Source organism: Apostichopus japonicus, chromosome 4 (genome assembly GCF_037975245.1).
Source record: "Apostichopus japonicus isolate 1M-3 chromosome 4, ASM3797524v1, whole genome shotgun sequence".
Taxonomy (NCBI): Eukaryota; Metazoa; Echinodermata; class Holothuroidea; order Aspidochirotida; family Stichopodidae; genus Apostichopus; species Apostichopus japonicus.
In genome coordinates, this window is record NC_092564.1 from 20515345 (window position 1) to 20538643 (window position 23299).

Here is a 23299-nt window from a genome sequence, read left to right on the forward strand (position 1 = left end):
CAAATCTACACGGTGCATCTATTTATAATATGTTATACATGTAATCCGTGTTCACAGTTTGCTCATGACGTTGGATTTCATTTTGCGTTCTGCGACTTGGATAAACTATAATAACTATATAGTGTGGGTTTGCAGAGGCACTTGTATGAAATGATTTTGCGTGCTCGAAGGTGTGTACGGATTAAACAGTGAAAGTGATAGACTAGCGGCAAATCGCATCATGGTTTGCATAATGATGCTACTATATATTTTGAGGAGATGAGTAGAGTTGCAGATATGCTCTATCCGTACGGCTCCGCCATGGAACTTAAAGCATCTTGGCCCACATGATAGGCCTTATTAGTCCCTTTTTATAAAGAAGACAAAACAATGAAGGTAATGTTACTCTCACTCTCTTTATATCTACACTAAGAACTAATTAATATAGATGTATCAAGAATAAAATTTAGGATTTAAAACTTAAACATTAAGATATCCATTTCGATCGTTACACTTTAAAACAAAAATGATAAACAGTGCGGATTAAAGATTATGACCGGGCGACTCTTGGGAACCGTAACGACAAAATCCACATGAATAGGCTTACGCCATTTTGGTACTAGTTTTCTCAGGAGACTGGACAAGATTGAGAGGGGGGGGGGGGGAGATGTATTACCTTAGGCAGATACATGTGAATATATGCAGAAATCAAGGTCGAAAGGTTACGGTAACTTTTATGAATAAAATATACTTTGTCAATGAAGTAGCACAGCAAGTCAAAACAAGTCATAAAACTCCTTAACTTTTACGGAAGAATTCATAAAACTGCACTTTGAATTTACGTCATCTCAGATAAAGTATATGGATCACTAGTGATGGCATGTTCTAGATCCAATAATAGAAATATTTTTTTCGTACCCTTTCATCTATAGTATAGCCCTTTCATTTATATATAATAGCCCTCTCATGCACCTATAGTTTAATTCATCTTACTGCTCATTGTTACTGCATTGCTCTGTCTAATTTCGCAGTACTCTTTTCATTCTTTAACGCTCCAATTCCACAGAATAAATATCCTGTCCACTGTCCACTGTCTCCCAGTGTCTCGGCTGCCTTTATAGATAAAGATCCTGCTATCATGAGCCATCGAAACGTCACGTCCTCTGATAAACTTTGATATATATTTATCTACACGGCATGTTTTATTAACAGTTATCTCTCTCTTACTACTTTAACTATATATTCAACAGATATATATTTCTATTAAGGTACACTATGTACATGCATGAATATGTTAAATATTTAGCTTCATATTATTATATTGCTTAATTTAAGGCGCATGTATATTTTGTTTAATCATATATTAAACATATAGATATGCATATGTTCTGTTTTGAGTCAGTAGAGAGCCTCATTGGAAGAACAATATAAGAACCTTTGAAAAACAAATATATTATTAATAAACTATATATAATTCCATCTTTATAACAATATTATAACCACTTAAGACGTAGTCAAAAGTCCTACTGACAGTGATAGGGGGAAGGGAAGGGGGTGGATAGGATATCGTGTTCCTAAGAACAATGTCAACACAAATCAGTAGAATGTTCAACAGGTGTATTATTTCCCTGTTAGTGATAAATGCCGTATTTTAAAATTTGTCGAGTATTAACACGTTGTACAGGTCGGTAATTAGTTTGAATCGGAGATGGAGGTTCGTTCCTATAACTCTTCATCACACCTCGGAAGGCATCCATCTAAAGTAGAAAGAGAGGGAGGGGGTCAAAAGAGTGTCACGAACTGTTCTGTGTACTCGATAAGTGATTACTCAGTAATTATTAATAATATAATGTAAGAAATTAATGAAGCAACTACCATTTAACCCAGACGGCAATCGCTTATTAATTAGACCACCTTTATAATATAGTGCACAAAGGGGCCGGGGACGGGGGTGGGGGGGGGGGATAGTGTACCCCATCTTCAGTCGGGGGGTATGTTTCAGTTGGGGTTTTTACATCGCCTGAGGAAGAATTAGACCACTCTTAATTTTCAAAACAAAACACAAACCCCTTTAAGTTGGAGTTAAACTCGGGCCACATCCCATCATTATAAAAAAAAAATTGAATCCGCTCTGGCCCTTACATTAAAGTTCGTGCCCTTCCTAAAATCGGTTGGGGAAATTATAGAAACTTGGCCCCTCTGCCAACTTGGAAATCCTGTACACGTCACTTATACAGTATAATACTGGGCACAAACATCGCATTACAAGAAAATAATGCTTAATTACACAATAGCATAATGATATTTGTCTCAAATACCTTAATTTGTTACAATACACAGGGGCGTATCCAGGATTTTCTAACCCGGGGGGCGCGAATTACTATCTAAGCGGAGCGCCACCATCGGTTGGCGCGGAGCGTATATACAAGAAAATTTCTGGTTTTGATAACCCCCTAGATCACCGGAAATGGCACTTCTCGGGCTTGAAAATGACCAACCAGATGTACACTTTTTGCCTGAGAACCAAGTATTTCCCAATATTTTTTTTTCATCCATAACCTTTTTGAAGATTGTAACCAGTCACACATCATGTTCGACCTCATTGCATGTCCTGTGGATCATTGCTTTTGTAGGTGATTCTACGTCACGGCCCACAATACCCGTCAGCCCCACTTTTCAAGGTTTTAAGCCCATTATTTGTTCAGAATTTGAAAATTCACATTTCTCGTGAAGAAAATCACTTCAAAACATATACATAATGTTGCACAAAATTCAATCTATGGACAACCAATATAGAAAAACCTCCTTGAACCCCTAACAGACATGTCAAAATTGCTACGAGTAGAGGGAAGTATGATGAAGAATGTTGGTCAGGAAATTTTCGAAAATTCAGACACAGTTAATTTATTGGTGTACAAATATTACAACCTCTTATAACGGCAATTATAAAACTTCGTTGAAGGAAATGAAAAATACCAGATATTTCCGATATCAGATATTTCGAAACCGAACACTACACACATAGGCGTAGGAGGCGGGGGCTGCAGCCCCCCCCCCCCCCCCCCAACCAAACTTTTCCCCCTGAAAATTCGGACAATATGCTGAGAATAAATGAATAGTTTAAAAATTATCTCCTTGGTAATTAAAATAAAGTTCTAAGCTTGGCAGACTTATTCGCCATTACTATGTAAAAGAGAGTTTTGACATTATTGGACCTGTATGCTTTTTTTCCATCTACATAAGACATTTCGTTGTTTACCTTGGCATCCTGCGGTATACTGCGCAACTTTCACGGACCGTACGGTACACGATGCCATGCGATGTAATGACCTATGCTTGCTTATATGATATTGACATTAACATGTTGAACGTTGAAAAATTCTGGTTATATTTTTCGGGCAAGTCGTTACAGTCCCCAAATCCAATTGGGCTCCTACGCCTTTGACTACACACATAGACAGTTTTGAGGCTGTTCATTTTTGAACATGCATTTTCATGCTCACTGATATTATGTGATGTCTGCTCTTTGCCAGGCGCGTAGCCAAGGGGGGGGGCAGCCGCCCCCCTTGAGCATATTTTTAAATTTTTATTTTAATGTTTTTATGATATCGCTAGTATTTTCAAAAGAGAAAATGCTAAGATGCAACTTACAAGGCCTGGGAAGTGCCATTTCCAGCGATCTGGGAGGCATTTTCAGCCAAAAATTTTTTGTACGCTTCGCGCCAACTTATGGTGGCGCTACGCTTAGATAGTTTGCAATGCCGAATCTACAGTTTCGCCCCTCCCTTGGCAAATTCGTGGCTACGCGCCTGCCTATAACTTAGTCTAACTCGTAATTTATAGTACGGTTTATGACACATTTCCAAGACTAAAAACGAGGGCAATTGAAATTGAATTTACCAACCTCCCATTGCTGGTATAGTCTTTCCATGTCTGCTTCACTATAGTCTCTGATATCCTTCTTCTTCCCTTTCTTTTATAGCTGGGACTTCCTCGTCTGTGTTGGGGTCTTCAGCACTTAGCACTGACGTTAGGCAGAAACCTAGTGTTACCGCAGTTAATACTAGAATAATCTTTCGCAACTGCAACACTATATATATATATATATATATATATATATATGGATCCTACCTTATGGATCCTACCTTAGGTCGACAGTTACATTGACTTACACACTAAATTTAATCTAACCCTAACCCTTTTTTCTAACCCTAACCCTGAACCGACCCTAACCAAAACTTTTAAATGGACGTTTTAGAGGACGGAGAACATTATAAAGCTATTTGCGACAATAAAAAAAGTGTCTTAAAATGGTAGTGAAAACATTAGGTCGACCTAAGGTACACTGTTGACCTAAGGTACACTTTCTTACCATAAACTGTCGACCTAAGGTACATATCATGAGTATATATATATATATATATACAGTGGCGTAGGAAGGTACTTTTGAGTGGGGGGGCTGAAGACTGATGGCCGGCCTGGGGGAGGGGTTTAAGGGGAGGGGGTGTCCCCCTCCCCTTTGGAATTTTTTGCATTTCCAGGTAGCCTCAGATGCAATTTGGTGCAATATAGCACACTTCAACACCTACTCCATTTTGCAAACTTAATTTTGTATTTTCACCAGGCCTTAGATGCAATTTGGTGCTCCAAATGAGATTTTTTCTCTCATTTGGAAATGAAAAAGGGGTTTTCTGACTTGCGAAGCGGGGGTGCGGAATGATACTTCCGCCCCTCCACATTTTTCACTGGGGGGCTGGCGCCCTCCAGCCTCCCCCCCCCGGTTCCTACGCCCTTGTATATATATATATATATATAGGGAAATTTAATAAATTCGTAATTAATATGGGTTTCTGCGTTGAAATAACAGCAGTGATATGATCATCTATATAGTGGCCACAAATTGTCTGTATTCGTATACCTATTTCATAGTGGAAAGGTCCAATGTCGACCATACGCCCAACTAATGCAATAAAGGAAGTAAAGCATAGTTTAAAGGCAGACAACATTATCATAAGTATACTATAAAATAGAGTATTCTGTTCGGCTTTTGTGCCGACTGTCTGTCCTACATAAAAACCCAAGTTGAGGTCAGAAATAACGAAGAAACAATGCCTTTCAGTATAGGCCTATACTGTACCTAGGTAATTGTTAGGGTATAACAACTTCCTTGTACAGCTCACCTTTCAGACTTTGGACGTTGTAGCGCATTAGCATGCTGGTTTCATTGTGCACTAAATGTGGACATCACCCCCGAATATTTCCATTTGCAGGGTATCAAAATGGACTACGGCTGCTTAAAGGAGAAAGGGGACAATAATCCATGGTCACTGATGCGACTGAGTTACGTGACGAACTGCTCAATTTTGTGAACGATTCACGAAGAGTACATATCATACAAAGTGTCATAGATAGCTTTGACAGGCATGTACTTACCAACCGAAACAGGTTAACAGAGGGTAAGTATATATTACACTGTCTACCTTCCAATTTCATAAACGACACAAAAAAAAAGACATTGCTTGAACAAATTGATTAATGATCACATCTCAATATTCTCTTGTAGTCGTTGTTTGTGGCCTACGTTTGATACTTAATGTCGTGACATGTATACCTGATAAAAGGGTGTTTTTTAAGTTAAGATAAACTGATAATTGATTATTTTAGACAACTTTAGAATTCATCTCAATATTATTTTTTTTTGCAGCTATAATTCACGGCGACTATACAACGATGGAAATGTACTAGCTTCCGTACCGCTATACCAAACAGTAAAGATAAGATCCATGTGTCTGGTATCATTGATTTTGAACACATTTGTTACAGCTACAGAGTATTTGATGTCGGTATCGCCAATATGTAGATTCTTCAATGTAAAGTACCAGACACGGATAAAGCCGCCATGTTGTTTCTAAGAGAATACACTAAACACTGTAGTCAAGGGCGGCGGAAGCACTTTTAATCTGGGGCGGCACCGACATCAAAGGGCACTTTGCAGAAATTCGATTGGAATGATGCAGCCTTATATTTAGTACCCTTTATAACTCTTATTGTATTATCTTATTTGCGTATACAGATCACTCCATCAACACCCCCCCCCCCCTCAAGGAAAATATGCATACTATAGCACTGCATTATCCAATGTGCAAATTGGGAAACAAGGAACAAGTTTTCTTTTGAGACAAAATGAGGTGAAATCATGCTAGTTGCTTATGTAGGAATCTTCCGAATTAGAGTTTATTTCTTGTTAATATCTTTAAAAAAAATCCATTCAAAATAGCTTTGAGTTTGACCCACAGAAATTCCTTAAAAGTCAGGGGCGTAGCCAGGATTTGCAAAGTTGTATGCACGACTATCTGAGCGGAAAGCCACCATCGGTTGGCGCGGAGCGTACAAGAAAATTTTTGGTTTTACAAACCCCTCAGATGGCCGGAAACGGCCATTCCTAAGTGTTCATTCTGGTTCCCTGGCCTCTTGCTAACTTGAGACACCTCAATTTTATGTAGAAAAAGGGCACATTTTTAACCTGACGAAAAGTGGGGGGGGCACGTGCCCCCTGTGCCCCCCCCCCGGTTCCGCCGCCCTTGACTGTAGTAGAAGTAGTAAGTTGAGTCTCGTCTATCCGACATGCTCAGTGATTAACCTCCGCCACGTATCACGATCTTGCGCAAGGTTTATTGCTTCTTCGAAATTGTTAATATTAATGTCCTTGAATTGCGATTTTATTTTTCCAAGCAATGTAGTCACGGGCCTTCTAACTGGTTTAGCAGTATGTCTCAGTGCTTCTCTTAAAGCAGGGTTGTCCAACCTTTTGCAGAGGAGGGCCACATGGAATGATTATAATGAAGGAGGGGGCCGCATGAACCCTACGCTCGATTTTTTAATTTTTTAACCGAAGCCCAAAGCAACAAAATGTGCGCACTGCGCGCGGGACTGATTTATTTTCCTTCCTGATAAAACAGATGAATAAAGTGCAGCCGCCCCCCCCCTCCGCTGAGAGTGTCACATTAACTGACCTGTATGCAGTGTTTTGGACCCAGAAGGTTCGAATGATTGATTATATAGCTTCAAATTGTTATCAATAAATCTGCTCACTAAAATTTCGCACCGTAGATTATCTCTGGCGGGCCGGACGCAACCCTACGGCGGGCCGGACTGTGGCCCGCGGGCCGTAGGTTGGACAACCCTGTCTTAAAGCAACCTTTGCTGGAGCGTCCTCTTGGAGTCTTGCTACATGACCGAAAAATCTCAATCTTCTATGTGCGACTATCGATGACCAAGGTGTTTGGTTGGTTTCGTTGTAGAGCTCATCATTTGATAACCAATTATTATTGGTCCATCTAATGTTGAGAATATTTCGAAGTAGTCTCCTTTGAAAAGTGTCAATTTTGCGATCAAGATCCTTCGTTGTGCCCCACAGTTCGCAATTGTACAAAAAAATACTCTTTAATAAAGTCTCAAAGATCCTAAGCTTAATTTTCCGGCTTATGTTTTTGCTTTTAAAAATGCTTGACAGTGTGTTGAAAGCACCGTTGGCAGTGGCGGCGGAACCGGGGGGGGGGGGGGGGCTTGTAGAAAAAGTTGATGCATGATAAGCCCCCCAATATTTACCAAGGCTCCGAAACGTGCATCTGCCCATTTTTCAATGCATACTTGTCGATCTGTCCGATGCACACGTATACTATAGGTGTAATAATTTTAGTAAATGCTGGGCTTAATTATTGCATTTAATTGCAAGTAGTAATTTACTACACTCAAAAACGTCTTTGCGAGTACACTACGAGTTATAGCTACTCTCTTAAAACACCATCGAATATACAAATTACAATGTTTTTTACAGATTTTTACGTGCAATCTGAGAAATTGCAGGCTTGAGACCCATATTTTAGGGCTAGGTATTCGCAGCATAAAACACTCGGGAAGTGCCGCTTCCGGCCATCTGGGGGTTTGAAACCCAAAATTTTCTTGTACGCTCCGCGCCAACCGATGGTGGCGCTCCGCTTAGATAGTCTCCACACAATAGCCCCCCCCCCCCCAATGATTTTCCCGTTCCGCCGCGCCTGACCGTTGGTTATACCAATTCTTCGAGAGAGATTGTCTGTATTACTGTGTAGCAGCCAGGTTCGCACAATCGTTTGTACGGTCTGTACCATTATGCAAAGCATCAAGATGAGTACGTCGTATTTAGTCAGGTGAGGGGATGGGACGCTCTGGGGCAAATGTGGAGTCGTGTTGACGCAACAGTTTAATTACCTTTGCATGGCTAGTTTATTACTGTAGTATTCAGAAGTTATGATAAGTATACTCGAACAGTGAAGTATAATTTCATGGACAAATAATTTAACAATTCATTCCAAATTGTAAAAAAAAAATCATTGCAAACATCATTTCAAATGATAACATATGCATAATTTCGTTTATTTCAGATACGACATATCTACAGAAAACAAGTACCGGTTTACCACTGATCATACGATCAATGGCTACAAGTGATAAATATATATATATATATATATATATATATATATATATATATATATATATATATACATACAGTATTTCAAAGTAACAAGTATGTTTGGTATTTACATTGTTGTGGGAGGCATCTGTACGAGAAACCTCTTCCACTTTCATTTTGTTTAACAAAACACTGTATTTTTAGTTCTATGTTTGTTAGAAATTTGATCAACCAGTGGTAACCATTGATAACCGCTGTTATAAGCGTTGGCCAACAATGGTAGCCGATGGTTACCGCGATGGCTGATATCTGAATAACTGTACTGCAAGTGCCAGATAATGTAGCAATTAATATATAGAAAGAAAACTAACCCTTCATAATATTTTGCTCATAGTTTGAGGTTTATATTCTTTTGAATTTTACAATTGAAAGTATTGCGAGAAATATACTCTTTGGAGTATGAAAAATATCTGTTGTTCTTGAAATCATTTGTAACGGACATATGTGACTTCGAAGGGTTTCATTCTAGAAACTTAAAGATATGAGTGAATGTTCTTCTTCTTTTTTTTATATTAATATTCTTTATATATAATTTCATTCATTCATTCGTTCGTTCGTTCGTTCGTTCGTTCGTTCGTTCGTTCGTTCGTTCGTTCGTTCGTTCGTTCGTTCGTTCGTTCGTTCGTTCGTTCGTTCGTTCGTTCGTTCGTTCGTTCGTTCGTTCGTTCGTTCGTTCGTTCGTTCGTTCGTTCGTTCGTTCGTTCGTTCGTTCGTTCGTTCGTTCGTTCGTTCGTTCGTTCGTTCGTTCGTTCGTTCGTTCGTTCGTTCGTTCGTTCGTTCGTTCGTTCGTTCGTTCGTTCGTTCGTTCGTTCGTTCGTTCGTTCGTTCGTTCGTTCGTTCGTCATTCATTCATTCAAAGACATTTATTTCAGTCACTTCTGAAATAAACAACATAATACACAGACCTATGGGCGGCCATTTGGGCAAAAAAATCACAACAACGATGAAACAAGAGACAAACATACAACAAAGATGAAAGGGAACAATAGTAAAAATGTAGTGCATTATAGATAGACTGAAAGTATAGATATGAAACATTCTAAACAAGAAAAGAACAAAAAACAAAGAAAATTAACATGATGATACAGCTAATATTAAGAAGAAAATGCACCAAAAGGAAACTGACTAAACAACCAACTTAAACTACACCAACCTATCGATAATAAGCAACATGACAGCGCGAACTAAATGAAAGTTCGCCCCCACGATTGGAAGTTCTCCCCATAAATCAAAACGAACGTTGGTACAGAATCAAAATGAACACCGGGCGAAAACGAACAGCCGGTAAATCAAAACAGAGGGCGATATACTAAGCACCCCTCTTTGATAATTTTAGGAATGCACTCAACAGCATAGATCGAACCGGATCTTGCTGTTTAGAATTGTTGTGTCTTAGCGTCATATCATCAATCACATATGTAAGATGGATTTTAAAATCATTGACTGAGGAGACAAATATTGAAAATATACGTTATTGTAATAAGTGCTTAGTTTTTAAGAAGAAACCTATGTTCTGTATTTACATCATCGCTTTACCGAAAAGTTAGATTCTAAAAGGCTATACGATGGAGTCTAAAATCCTTCCGAGTGAGAGAAACAGTACTGTAAGGTCTTATTTATTATAATAATCATTATAATCAGAAGAAGAACTTTTTTCATAAGGAACCTGATCTGATTACAATAACTGTATTGTAAAAACTTACATCAAAATGTTGGTCCTGTTTTGGGGGCAAGTCGTTACACACCCCCCCCCCCAACCCAATCAAATTGGGCTCCTACGCCTATGGCTATGGTTACATATCATCAGCGTATTGTGTACTATTAACCGCGCACAGTTTTCCCATGGTAACTGGTTTGTTTGCTTCGAAGGAAGAAAAAAGAAACTACAGGTTGTAGAAACACTCTTAGTTGAATGATGTAACATTGATACTACTCATACTTGGTGTGTGGATGCATCACATTGAGTACAATCGTTTTGGTGGAGGTGTGTATTGCCACTTACAGTAGACTGAACTGTGTTTACCATGCCGTAGTGTATAATTGTACATCAACATAGTGGTTCGGGCCATTTTATTATTTTAACCGCTATTTCTGTTGTACAAGCAGAAGTCTATAGTGCAATGAAGCCATCAAATCCTCAATGCGTTTCGCATGCTGGTTTACAAGTTCAGTTTTGTTAATAATATTTCAATGCGCGATTTGAAAGTCGTTGCTTGCATTCCGTTCATGCATGAAAATGTATAAAAAAAATAATAGTATATACAAAGACCTATGATTTGAGTCCGGGAACGTTGCACAGAATAACATTCCTGTCGATTTTCCCCTTTTATGCAAGAAAGGTGACTATTATATATACTCTTTTCAGAGAATTGTTTTGTTGTTCAGTGTAGTTCTTTGTTCTGTTCAGCTCAGGTCCGAAAAGGGATTCGCTGATCAAGGTATTTTTCAGTTATTTCGTTTGTCTCAGATTTTCTTTTTGTCTAGGCCTAACGTTGTTTGTCATAAAACTAATTCATTTTCCGTTACGAATGAGTGCCTCTTTAAAGACGTTGACTAATTTTACATACATATGATATAACCAGTTGTAGGGCTATGCGACGACATCAATTCATAACATTCTTTCGAAGTGTGAGGCCATTTTATTTTTACCCCAAAATCAGTTCTCACAGATTCAGTTTTTCGTTCAAAGAAAGCAGGTACGTAATAGGAATAGCATGGAGAGAGTTTTATTTATAAATTAACAACTTTTAGCAGGAAATTAGTGATTGAATTATTGTGACAGTTTCTTTGATAAATAAATGTTTTGTGATAGATTAATAATTGTATAAACATGAAATTCTTGAACAAACTTACCGTGTAGAAAGTTTACTGTTGACATACAGTTCCATGCATGATACCATGGGCTTCGATTTGCTTCTCATATGGATGGGGGCGTGGGGGAGGGGTCATTGTAACCATTTGGAGAATGTTAGTTTTGTAGATACGGTTATGTAGTTGGACATTGGAAAATTCAACCGAAAGCTTTCTCGATCATTCTGTACTATTTTGTTTCAGTTGCTGCGCGCAATTGTGGAATATGTTACCACTTGATAACAAAGACGGCTTAGCGTGTCTCCTCCTTTATAGGAAGCTTAAAACTCACGTTATGTGACAAGCTTTTGTGCCTTGAGCGCCCTTTTCTGGTTGGATATGTGCGCATTATAAATCTTTGTTGTTATTGTTATTATGATTGATATTATTGTTAATTCTGCGAGGTTTCATGGAAATTTGTAATATCGATATTGTATGTATGTATGCGTGTATGTTTGCGTGTATGTATGTATGTATGTATATTTTTTAGATCCTCCTGCAAGCAGGAACTCGCGAAGAAGCCTCATTGGTTTATCAAAGCCGCAAGCTGACCGAAGTCAGTCTCTTAGATTCATATTTTAACATCCTTGATTTTGAATTGTCAATTGTCAACAACTCTTATAACTGGACGACATTCATTAATCTTGGAGTAACTCGAACTCTGGACCTTATGATTGGAAGGCACCGGCGTTAACCATTGAGCTAACACTTCAATCTGTTCGTTTGTATTGCAATTTCAATAACAAAGAGTGGACAATTTTAAGAGGCAAATTTTGAAAAGTAATTATCTTGCATTTGCTTTACTTGTTTGTGCGGGTATGCAGGTTTTTATAAGAAACTATTTCTAGCGACCAAAAAGAGAGTTCTATAGTGACCTCCATTAAACACACTGCAAAATGCGACGAAATGCATTTGTCTACGCCTACTGCAAAAGGTGGGACTGAGTACATGCCTTCCGTTAACCAAATGCCCAGACGGGGAGGGGGGGGGGGAGATGGCGAGGAGGCGTATCGCCACTCGTGTAAGATTATAGCCTGCCATTTTTTGACAGCACTTCATTTTTCACATGATGTCAGTTGAAACATTGATTTAATGAAACCTATATAGTGATGGAATTAGTATAGTATTTTTTTATTATGTTTTTTTTTTGGCAATTATAACTATCGAGAATCAACAAAATGGATATAAAAATCGTACTGGCGAGTATCTTTCTCACCGCGTCTCTGGTGGAAGGGAGCTGTCCGATATGTGGTCAGTCTATACACAGAGGTTACATATATATATATATATATATATATATATATATATATATATATATATATATATATATATATATATATATATATATATATATATATATATATATATATATATATATATATATACTTATATATATATATATGGATAAGCCGTTTGCTAACAGTTTTGTTTTATTATGAAAGAAATATGTACGCAACTATGTAGTATAACATGATCTATGTTTTCTCATCTTTCATCCATTGATCATACTCAAAGGTAAAGTAATAATGGATGAAAAGAACATTATTTGTTACTTTGTGTTTAGGTGGAGGAAACGCAACATTAGAGCAGGAGGTCAGTGACGTCAGAGATCTAGCTATTCAGTGGTTGGCAGATCAACAAGAACTGGGTGGGAGTTGGCCTAGCCTCAACACTCAGAACGCTATATTGGGACTACAACTTGCTGATCCGGGTTGGTTAGCTGGTCATGGGTTGAAGGAAAGACTGTTTACAAAAGAAAGATTAGAATATGAACTATTACGTGAACTATTACCTGCATTGTAAGTACTTATCATGGTGAATGCATACGCCCTCTAATTATTATTTTGTGAATGGATACGCCCTCGAAATAATATTATGTGATTGAAAGGGCCTCTACTTTTATTACTCAATATTATTATCATTACTATTATTATTATTATCATTACTATTATTATTATTATCATTACTATTATTATTACTATTATTATTACTATTATTATTACTTTTATTATTACTATTATTATTACTACTACTATTACTATTATTATTACTATTATTATCATCATTACCATCATGATTATCATGATCATCATGACCATTATTACCATCATCATCACCATCATCATCATCATGATCATCATGATCATCATCATGATCATCATGATCATCATTACCATCATCATCACCATCATCATCATCATCATCATGATCATCATCATGATCATCATCATGATCATCATGATCATCATGATCATGATCATCATCATCATCATCATCATCATCATCATCATCATCATCATCATCATCATCATCATCATCATCATCATCATCATCATCATCATCATCATCATCATCATCATCATCATCATCATCATCATCATCATCATCATCATCATCATCATCATCATCATCATCATCATCATCATCATCATCATCATCATCATCATCATCATCATCATCATCATCATCATCATGATCATCATCATCATGATCATCATCATGATCATCATCATGATCATCATGATGATGATCATGATCATCATCATGATCATCATGATCATCATCATGATCGTCGTCGTCGTCACCGTCGTCACCGTCGTCGTCACCGTCGTCGTCACCGTCGTCGTCACCGTCGTCGTCACCGTCGTCGTTATTATTATTATTATTATTATTATTATTATTATTATTATTATTATTGTTATTGTTATTGTTATTGTTATTATTATTATTGTTGTTGTTATTGTTATTATTATTATGACTATTATTATGACTATTATTATTATTAGTAGTAGTAGTAGTAGAAGTAGTAGTAGAAGTAGTAGTAGTAGTAGTTGTAGTAGTAGCAGTAGTAGCAGTAGCATTAGCAGTAGCAGTAGCAGTAGCAGTAGCAGTAACAGTAACAGTAGTTGTAGTAATAGTATAGTTGTTATTGCAGTAAATATTTGAGCTACTGTAACGTTCATAACAAGAATATAGACCTATTCTTGACTCAGACCTAGCAGGATAAAGAGAGAGACAGGGTAGTGGGATGGGAGGCATGAGGAGGATACAGCATCGACCTCGGGGTCAATAAGAGAGCCCGGGAAATATTGAATAATATATTATCATTTTCATTACATACCGGTTCGTATGGGAAAATGAAGGCTTCAAACAGCGGGCCCGGTGACAGTGGTCGACACCACCCCCTTCCCCTCACCCCACCCCATCTGGAACCGAACTGGTTCACGAAACCTCTTGCTTTCCTTTATTTCTTGAATTGGCTCCTGCCATTACCTGTGTATTAGTTTAACCGGTGGTGTATAGGTCGTGATTATTGCATAGTGATGGCGTCCTACCTATAACTACTACATTGTCTATTGTCTTTAATTACATTTATGGTATTATCCGCAGAAATGGTAAAATGGCTGGATAATCATGGACAACCGTTTTTCTAGCTGAGCGGGATTTGAATTAGTGACCTCGTGACCCCAAGTCCCGTGCTCTGCCAACTGAGCTCTCTAGCCCTTGTTGGTGTCGCAAGTCACAGTAAATCATATATATGCCGCTTAACTAGGTATCACACTGACAATCGATGTAACAATTTGTCTGCATTGAGCGAAACGTTTAGTTGATTGCTATATAGTTAGGTCGAAACATGTAGCAACATGGATTCCTGAGTCAGAGTGATGGGTTTCTAATAATATGTATGGATATGACATGGATTGGTCAGAAAAGTGCATTGTATGACATGGCATTGTATTGCACTGTACTGTATTGCATTGCATAACATTGTACTGTACTGTATTGCAGTGTATTACATTACATTACACTGTACTGTACTGTATTGCATTATATTACATTGCACTGTATTGTATTGCATTGCAGTACATTGTACTGTACTGTACTGTATTGTATTATATTGCACTGTACTGTATTGCATTATATTATATTGCACTGTATTATATTGCATTGCAGTACATTACAATGTACTGTGTTGTATTGTATTACATTGCACTGTACTGTATTGTATTGCATTGTATTACATTGTACTGTACTGTATTGCATTGTATAACATTGCACTGTACTGTATTGCATTGCATCACATTGTACTGTACTGCATTGCAGTACATTGCACTGTACTGTATTGTATTGTATTTTATTGCATTACACTGTACTGTATTGTATTGCATTGCATTACATTGTACTGTACTGTATTGCATAGTATAACATTACACTATACTGTACTTTATTGCATTGCATTACATTGTACTGTACTGTATTGCATTGCATTGCAGTACATTGCACCGTATTGTATTGTATTATATTACACTATACTGTACTTTATTGCATTGCATTACATTGTACTGTATTGTATTGCATTGCATTGCAGTACATTGCACTGTACTGTATTGCTTTGTATTACATTACACTGTACTGTACTGTATTGCATTGTATTACATTGTACTGTACTATATTGCATTGTATTACATTGCACTGTATTGTATTGCACTGTATTACATTACACTGTACTGTATTGCATTGCCCCTTTTTGTTTTGCATTTGTGAATTATTTCGTTGTGTTGACCTTTGGTTTGTTGTTGTTGTAATAATTGACCTTGTTCTTATTTAGGGTGTTGTTAAGGTGCGGTGGTGTTATGCCGTGGTTCTTTCATAAAGAGCTAATATTAGTAATTTTTCTTCAAACGCTTGTCTGAAAAATTCATTACTCGTGAGTTTGCACTTGGGTGTTGTCATGACAACATCCTACTAATAAAACACCTTCATGGTTTCTAAGGTAACGCCACGCGCGGTGCAAATATCATCGAATACATGTATGGCGAGAAGAGTTGAGAACATAATGTCCCATGTTTAAGTCAACCACGTGGCCTGCGTCTCTCTATACCCTGTTAAATTATGACCATGTTGCAAGTTCAACTGCTATTGCATACAAATGCTTTACTTTTTCGTTTCTAACAGATGCAATGACGGCGATGACGATAGCAGTAGTTCAGATAGCGACGAGGACTGGTATGTATTACATACCTACTTTAATTCTGCATTTATTTAAAGGAGACACAAATCCAATCATCATTGTTGGTCTTTGTGATATCGTTTGTACTGTCATGCCACCTGATTCACATAGAGATTACAGTGACTATACTGTAAATCCTTAGTTTTGTACCTACCACAGTAAATACTGGATTGTGTAGTGACAAATCTGATAAGTCGGTATAACATGTGCTACTATGTTTGCAATAAGAAACTGAAAATATGTGTAATCCCGACAAATCCCAACAACTGGATTTGTTGGGATTACAAATATCCTCAGTCCTTACTGTAATCCTAATAGCACGTGCTACCGATTTATAGCACGATCCATTTGTTACTGTGGTACAAAACTTTAAGATTTACATTACTAACTGTGTTCTCTGTGTGTATCGGGTGATCATACACACTATTCCCCCCCAATAGCCATACGAAACATATCATTCCATTTGTAAGATTTCACGGATTTAACTGTTCCTTCACACCCACACGCATACAGTGGCACAGCTGAAGACTTGATCGAACCACGTGTGCTTCAATGTTTTATGTTTGTCGTGATTTATTTCACTGTTTGCTTTCTGTCGTAAAAGATGGGGTTTTGCAAATGCTCAATCTTACATTTTGAAGCTCATATAACATGACATAATGATGGTACTTGTTTCAGTGTCGATGCTCGTGACATTCTAGTTTGAAAGTAAGAAAGAAGAAAAGAAAAAAAAAGTAACAGGTTTCATTTATTTTGAGCCAAAGATGATAGTTGGTTCTATGTCCGTCTTAACGCAAGTCTTCAAATCATCATTCGATCATTTGGTCAAGGGATGTGGGTGGGGTGGGGTGGGGATGGGATGATGTGGTGGTTGGGGTGGTTGGGGTCGAAGGTTTCGTCCTACTGTGAAATATTATCATTTTTCAATGGTAGTCTTGCCAGCAAGAAATCGATCAAGGTGGTGTTAATCGCTTTGAAGTCATTCCTTCTTCAGAGTCTGGGATGAATCGAATATTTAAATTGATAAATATGTCATCAACAGTGATGAATGTTGTACAAGAAGTTTTGGTCGAGGAGCTGGTGTTTTGGGTCAGTACATGCTCGCCCTCCAATCAGTTTGCTGTCCCACTGATGACTTCTACGGTGTGGATCTGAAATGCTCGATGACGAAGCTTCTGAGAGATTTCCCGGAGCCAAATTTCAACAACTTCTTCCAGTTTAGCCTGGCTATCCTATCACTGTGCAGTTGCAATGCCACTATATTCGAGAAGGGCCTTGTGAAACTGGCAGACGGGTCCGATAAGAATGACCCGTGCAGTGGTATGTACATAAGCCTATCATTACAATATTAGTGAACAGGCATAGCAGGGCGAGAAACATCAAGTACACCCCCCCCCCCCCCCCCCTTGAACTTCACACACACACACACACACACAAATTGGAATTCTTTTGTTCAAGTCCTCAGTCAGATAGCAAACAAACGCACACATGACACACACACGCTCAAGTAGTCATTAGCTGATTAGCACCACCTAGTATTTATTTATAATTTTTTACATATTTATAGTATAAAATTATGCCAAGAATACACCATTAAAGTCTGGTTCAATGACGTCACTTTCAGACACTCTCTTTCATAAAATCCCGGATTTGAACTATAGAACGATATTGTTATCGAACTAACAGAGCAGCTTTTAGTGAACAAGGAACTATAACACATTGACTTTACAAAGGGATCGTGCATGGACACTGACTGTTGATAATGCTATTTCTCTAATAGACGGTTAGTTACTAGGAGAATCGCGGAACATATATACCTGCACTGTCGCATAACGTTAAGCCAAGGAGCTGCTACTTAGCGTCACAAATCGGCACGGATGTTGGGTTCCAAAGATTTCACATTTATGTAGATGAAATAAATCTAAACATTTGGCGCAGGTGTTGCCAATTTGAATATGTCTATACCGTCGCATTATCTCCCCCAACCCGATATCCGCCCCTATCCCTCTAGAACGCGAACATTAAAGGGAGAGTATTAACCTAAAAAAACATGGTTTAATTAATTATTTAATTTTTGTTTTAATCCACTTCCAACTTTAGATGATATTGACACGTTATCCCTTGAAGTGATGGCCATGGTCTGTGCCACCGACCAGGCTATCTATTATGACGTAGAAAACTGGTACGACATCCTTGATGAGAGAGTGCAGTGCATCCTGTACGCTCAGAACGCCAATAAATCATTTGGAAATGCAATCACTACGGCTCTTGCTATTCAGGTGAGCGGAGGTTGTCACTATACATACTCGGAAAGTCAGTGACTGAATCGGCCAATGTGTTCTGTAACGTTTAAGATGATGATGATGATGATGATGATGATGATGATGATGATGATGATGATGATGATGATGATGATGATGATGATGATGATGATGATGATGATGATGATGATGATGATGATGATGATGATGATGATGATGATGATGATGATGATGATGATGATGATGATGATGATGATGAGGATGATGAGGATGATGATGATGACGATGACGATGACGACGACGATGACGACGACGACGACGATGACGACGATGACGACGACGATGATGTGATGACGTCATGAACGGTCTCTTTCGATGATGATTAAATTTTGGATATGAAGGCTTTTGTGTGATAGATTTTATGTTAATTAGATGCGGAATTCGTTAACTGTGGTTTTGCATATATCAGCAATTGGAAGATAGAAAAGCAAGTACAGATACAATTTTCTAACGGTCAGGCACAGCTTTTTTTCAACTAGAAATCTTTAGCTGTCTACGTGAAAAACCGGTTCAAATGGTAAATACAAGTTATCTCCTATTTATTTCAAACGATTTATACATATATGATCCAAGCGTAAACTCAAATAGCATGTTTGTCAGACAGAAGTAAAAGACCTTCTCTATACAGGCATTAACGGCAGCTGGCGTCGATCCAACGTATTGGTGCTGTGAAACTGCGGTAACGTGGCTGTTAGCCCAACAGACTGATGGTGATTTTGATGGTGTCGGTGCAACTGCCCAAATAATTCCTTTCCTTGGGTGTAACAACTTTGGCAGCCTACAAACCATTCAAATTGATTGTCCAAATTGTAAGTAATGGTTTCAAAAAACAAAACAATCTAGCACACAGTTTCATGCATATGAACTTGACGAGGAATACGATCGAGGTTAGGACTAGTGTTATACAGAATACGCACGTATATTTTCAACTAATTTTCCAAGTAACGAGATTTTGCATATTAGAGTTATAAATATATATATATATATATATATATATACTTTGATCTCCACATTACACCTTGTCAAGTATGTTAAAAACCAGTCGTTCTTACATTATCGTGGGCTTTGGCTTTTGATCTCAGACGGTACTCAAACAACAAGAGGAACTTCGTCAGGTATATATTAATCTTCAGGGTTTTGATGGCAACAATGCAAGTTGTAAGCTTCCAGTTTTCCTAAAAAACTCAATCTACAAAGTCTCAGATGAATCAGAACTTTTCTTTAGATAAATCAGGGAGTTGTTATGGAACAACTCCCTGGATAAATCAATTGTTTGGTATCAGTGAAATAAAAAAACGTTTTTAACAAAAGTCAATATTGCCATTTTTGTCTGATGTTTGATTTATTTTCGCTTCACAGTGCCCACTCCTCCGGTGCCACCTGTTATCGAGCCAGGCGATGACACCGTGACCTTTGACATTGAGGTCAGAGCGAATGGCGACGTGGAGAGCTACCAAGTGACCATCCTCAACGGAGAGAATCTCTACTTTGGAATGATTCGATTGGCTGATCTGAACAATGACTTCACGTAATTTGAATAATACTAATAAGAACTAATGCTATTTAATGAGACGAGACCTGCGTGTGCAATATTGATTTTTGTTTAAAAACATATGAACACTAAAGATTTCAACTTTTTATGGGTGGTCCAAAGATGATCGGTTCGCCTTGAAATTAATTTCTTCAAAAATATTGCAACAAATGCATAACATCTGCTCACCCTTGATCGCGTTGTAAAGGCAATATTACTAACAATATACCACGTTCATAAATGGAAATTATTAATAGCAGACAGAGTAAGCTATACGCATGGGTACTGTTTCGGAAGTTTGGGCCAAATTAAACCTCCTTGTGGCGATATTTAACCCCTTATAGTCTAAAATCGCCTCCTCACTATGACGATATCACGTTATGGCTACACCCAATGGCGAATCATATATAGCACTACGTTGGCCTTTCCCAAACTTTTACGCAAACAGTCGACCATAATTACACACACAGTCATTTGCTTTCAAATAACACAAAATACTTCTTTTTAAACAGCTTCGAAAGCATGTGGATCATTTACTCACACGGCTAAAACAATTGTCTTCTTTAATAATCCACAGTTTTGAAAGTAGTGGATCTGCCTTTGGTGAATCAATTGACGCCATCAACGGTGATTTTGACGACAGTGTCAACAGCCTCTATTGGACCATACACATCGGTCAAGAGGGAACCTATGCCCCAAAAGGTACGTGTAGCCTACTATTAATGCAAAAACCACGGTCATGGAAGATGAATTGCTGTTTAAGGTTTAACTATTGTTGCTGCTTTTTTTATTTTTTTTATTTGAATATATATATATATATATATATATATATATATATATATATATATATATATATATATATATATATATATATATATATATATATATATATATATATATATATATATATATATATATATATATATATATATATACATATATACATATATATATATATATATATATATATATATATATATATATATATATATATATATATTAAATCAAAAAATATTAAATCAAAAAATAATTGTTCTCACTCTTTCTTTCTTTCCTCTTCTTTTCTTTTTACCTATTCTAGGTATCGAAGGATTATTTCCATCTGACGACGAAGTTTACATCTTCATTTTGACAGATTTCAGCTGAAAACTTCGTGACCAACTATCCATCACAAACTAGAACCAAAACCCCCCAAAAAATGTTTTTAATCTAATTGACATAATCATTAAAATCTTTAATATATTTTACTATAACTATCGATCCTTTCTTTGAGTCTATTTTCATGGAGGTGACGTCACATAAATTCCGTATCATTTAATCAATTTCTTGCCAATATTTACAGCTAGGTTGGCAGGTTTCTAAGGTACACGCTGTATGCTACAATAAGATACATAATTTACATATTCATTTAAATTTGACCAATCAGACTGAGCGACATATTGACCATCAATCATCATGCTCTCGTAATCTCGTTATTGAGGTATAATGCTGCCTATATGTAATGACAACTAGGTCTTACTAATGGGGAGGGGGTGAGGAACAAATCAAAGTAAAGTATGATAGATATTTTCGAATCAAAAGTTTTTGTTTACATTTAGAAGTTACGGTACGTTTCCTTGTATCTACAGTCGTGCTGCGTAACTCTTGCCATACGTTCGGCCTGCTTGCATTTGCATTTTTAAACTTCGAACTTCCATATTTGTGGGAGGCAGTATTAAAATGGGACGAACAAAATGCTGTGGGTGTGGTGGGGGGGGGGGGTGCAAAAGGTTGTGGTGACTTGTGAGCATATATTTTGCAATGTAATAAACAACGGCTAGCTCTCAATTGAACGTCTTTCTTTTCTGTTTTTGACTCACTTTTGGTTTCCTGAAAGGGAAAATTATGGAGTCACTCTTACCGACCTTGCGAACTTGTCATGGGGACCGCTGATTGCATAGTCGGATCGCAAAGTCGGTAACTATTATTACAGTTAGATTCGTCCAACACGGCAACATAGAGACTCAGAGCCAAAGGGCAAAGTGAAACGTATCAGGTCATTCATCCGGAATTCTATGCATGCTAAGTTCTTCAATACCGCCCTCATTCCTTTCGGAGAAAAATTTCATACTGTAGTTTTGATTGTTGCTGGAAATTTGTTGCCACTTCTCGCTAGCCCGGAAAATTGACTGTGGTATGTTTTACATACACAGGTTTGTACCGTGAATTACACGAGCGTCCCGAAGGAAGAAACAATGAATCATTTGTTCATATCATATACCACATATTCCTTTTTGGCCAGCTTCAAATTTACCCCCAAAAGACAACGAAAAAGGTTAATTTTCTTTAACAAACAAGGGACATTGCTTCTTTAGAAAACGGGACATCTCTGATATTTTTCAAAAATGAACTTTGGAGAGCGGGGGGAGAGGGGAGGGGAGGGGAGGAGTGGAGGGGTGGGAGGGAGGGAGGGGGATATAATCTTCTGTGTGAAACTCAGGGTGCTATTGCCCCTTCCCGGGATATTTCAGCGTACCTCGCGTGCTATAGAATGTGTCCCCTGTGCTCAATAAACCCTTTAGAACAGTGTACCCCTCCCCACTCTTATCAAACACCATAACCTACACTACCATTTTCTACGCAGACGATACACAATTATACATTTCGTTTAAACCTAATCCTGATGCCATTTAATTTTGGCGAGCTACAGAATATCGAATATTGCCTCACTCACCCACATTCGTAACTGGAAGCTCTCATTGTTCTTGATCGTTCATTGTTCTTGGATCCACCCATCAGCTTAAAAACTTTCTGGTCACATGATGAGTAATTTCCAAAGATAAATTTAGGTGGGGTGATATACAGCTCATACCCGCCAGTCAACATTATGGGAGAGTTAATGTACGTAGTAAATACACCCTCACAGGAAAATGATGGTGGAACTAACATTTGTTTTAACTTCTAACACCAACATATTTGAACCTATCATAACTTTCAGATCTTTAGAATACTGATGAAAGGTATCTCACTTGAGATTTACTCCTTTATAAAAGGAGCATCTCTTGTTAGAATTTAATATCCTTCGTGTCTTGAAGTAATCCACAATGACATTC

General features: G+C 37.7%; 2 protein-coding genes across 2 annotated transcripts in view; one reads left to right on the plus strand and one right to left on the minus strand.

Moving 5' to 3' along the window:
• Window positions 1-382: 382 nt before the first annotated feature.
• LOC139966772 (carbonic anhydrase 14-like) overlaps window positions 383-23299 on the minus strand; it is a 40809-nt gene continuing 17892 nt past the window's right edge. Inside the window, exon 8 of the transcript XR_011792742.1 lies at window positions 383-951. The gene's annotated coding sequence lies outside the window, so the exon portion shown is untranslated. The remainder of the gene's footprint in view (window positions 952-23299) is intronic.
• LOC139966771 (cobalamin binding intrinsic factor-like) lies at window positions 11059-21972 on the plus strand. Its single transcript, XM_071970121.1, has 10 exons — window positions 11059-11189; window positions 12495-12595; window positions 12909-13143; window positions 16301-16351; window positions 17398-17675; window positions 18456-18634; window positions 19305-19485; window positions 20036-20204; window positions 20785-20909; window positions 21289-21972. The coding sequence occupies exons 2-10, from the start codon at window positions 12523-12525 to the stop codon at window positions 21351-21353; spliced, it is 1356 nt and encodes a 451-aa protein (XP_071826222.1). The 5' UTR covers window positions 11059-11189; window positions 12495-12522; the 3' UTR covers window positions 21354-21972.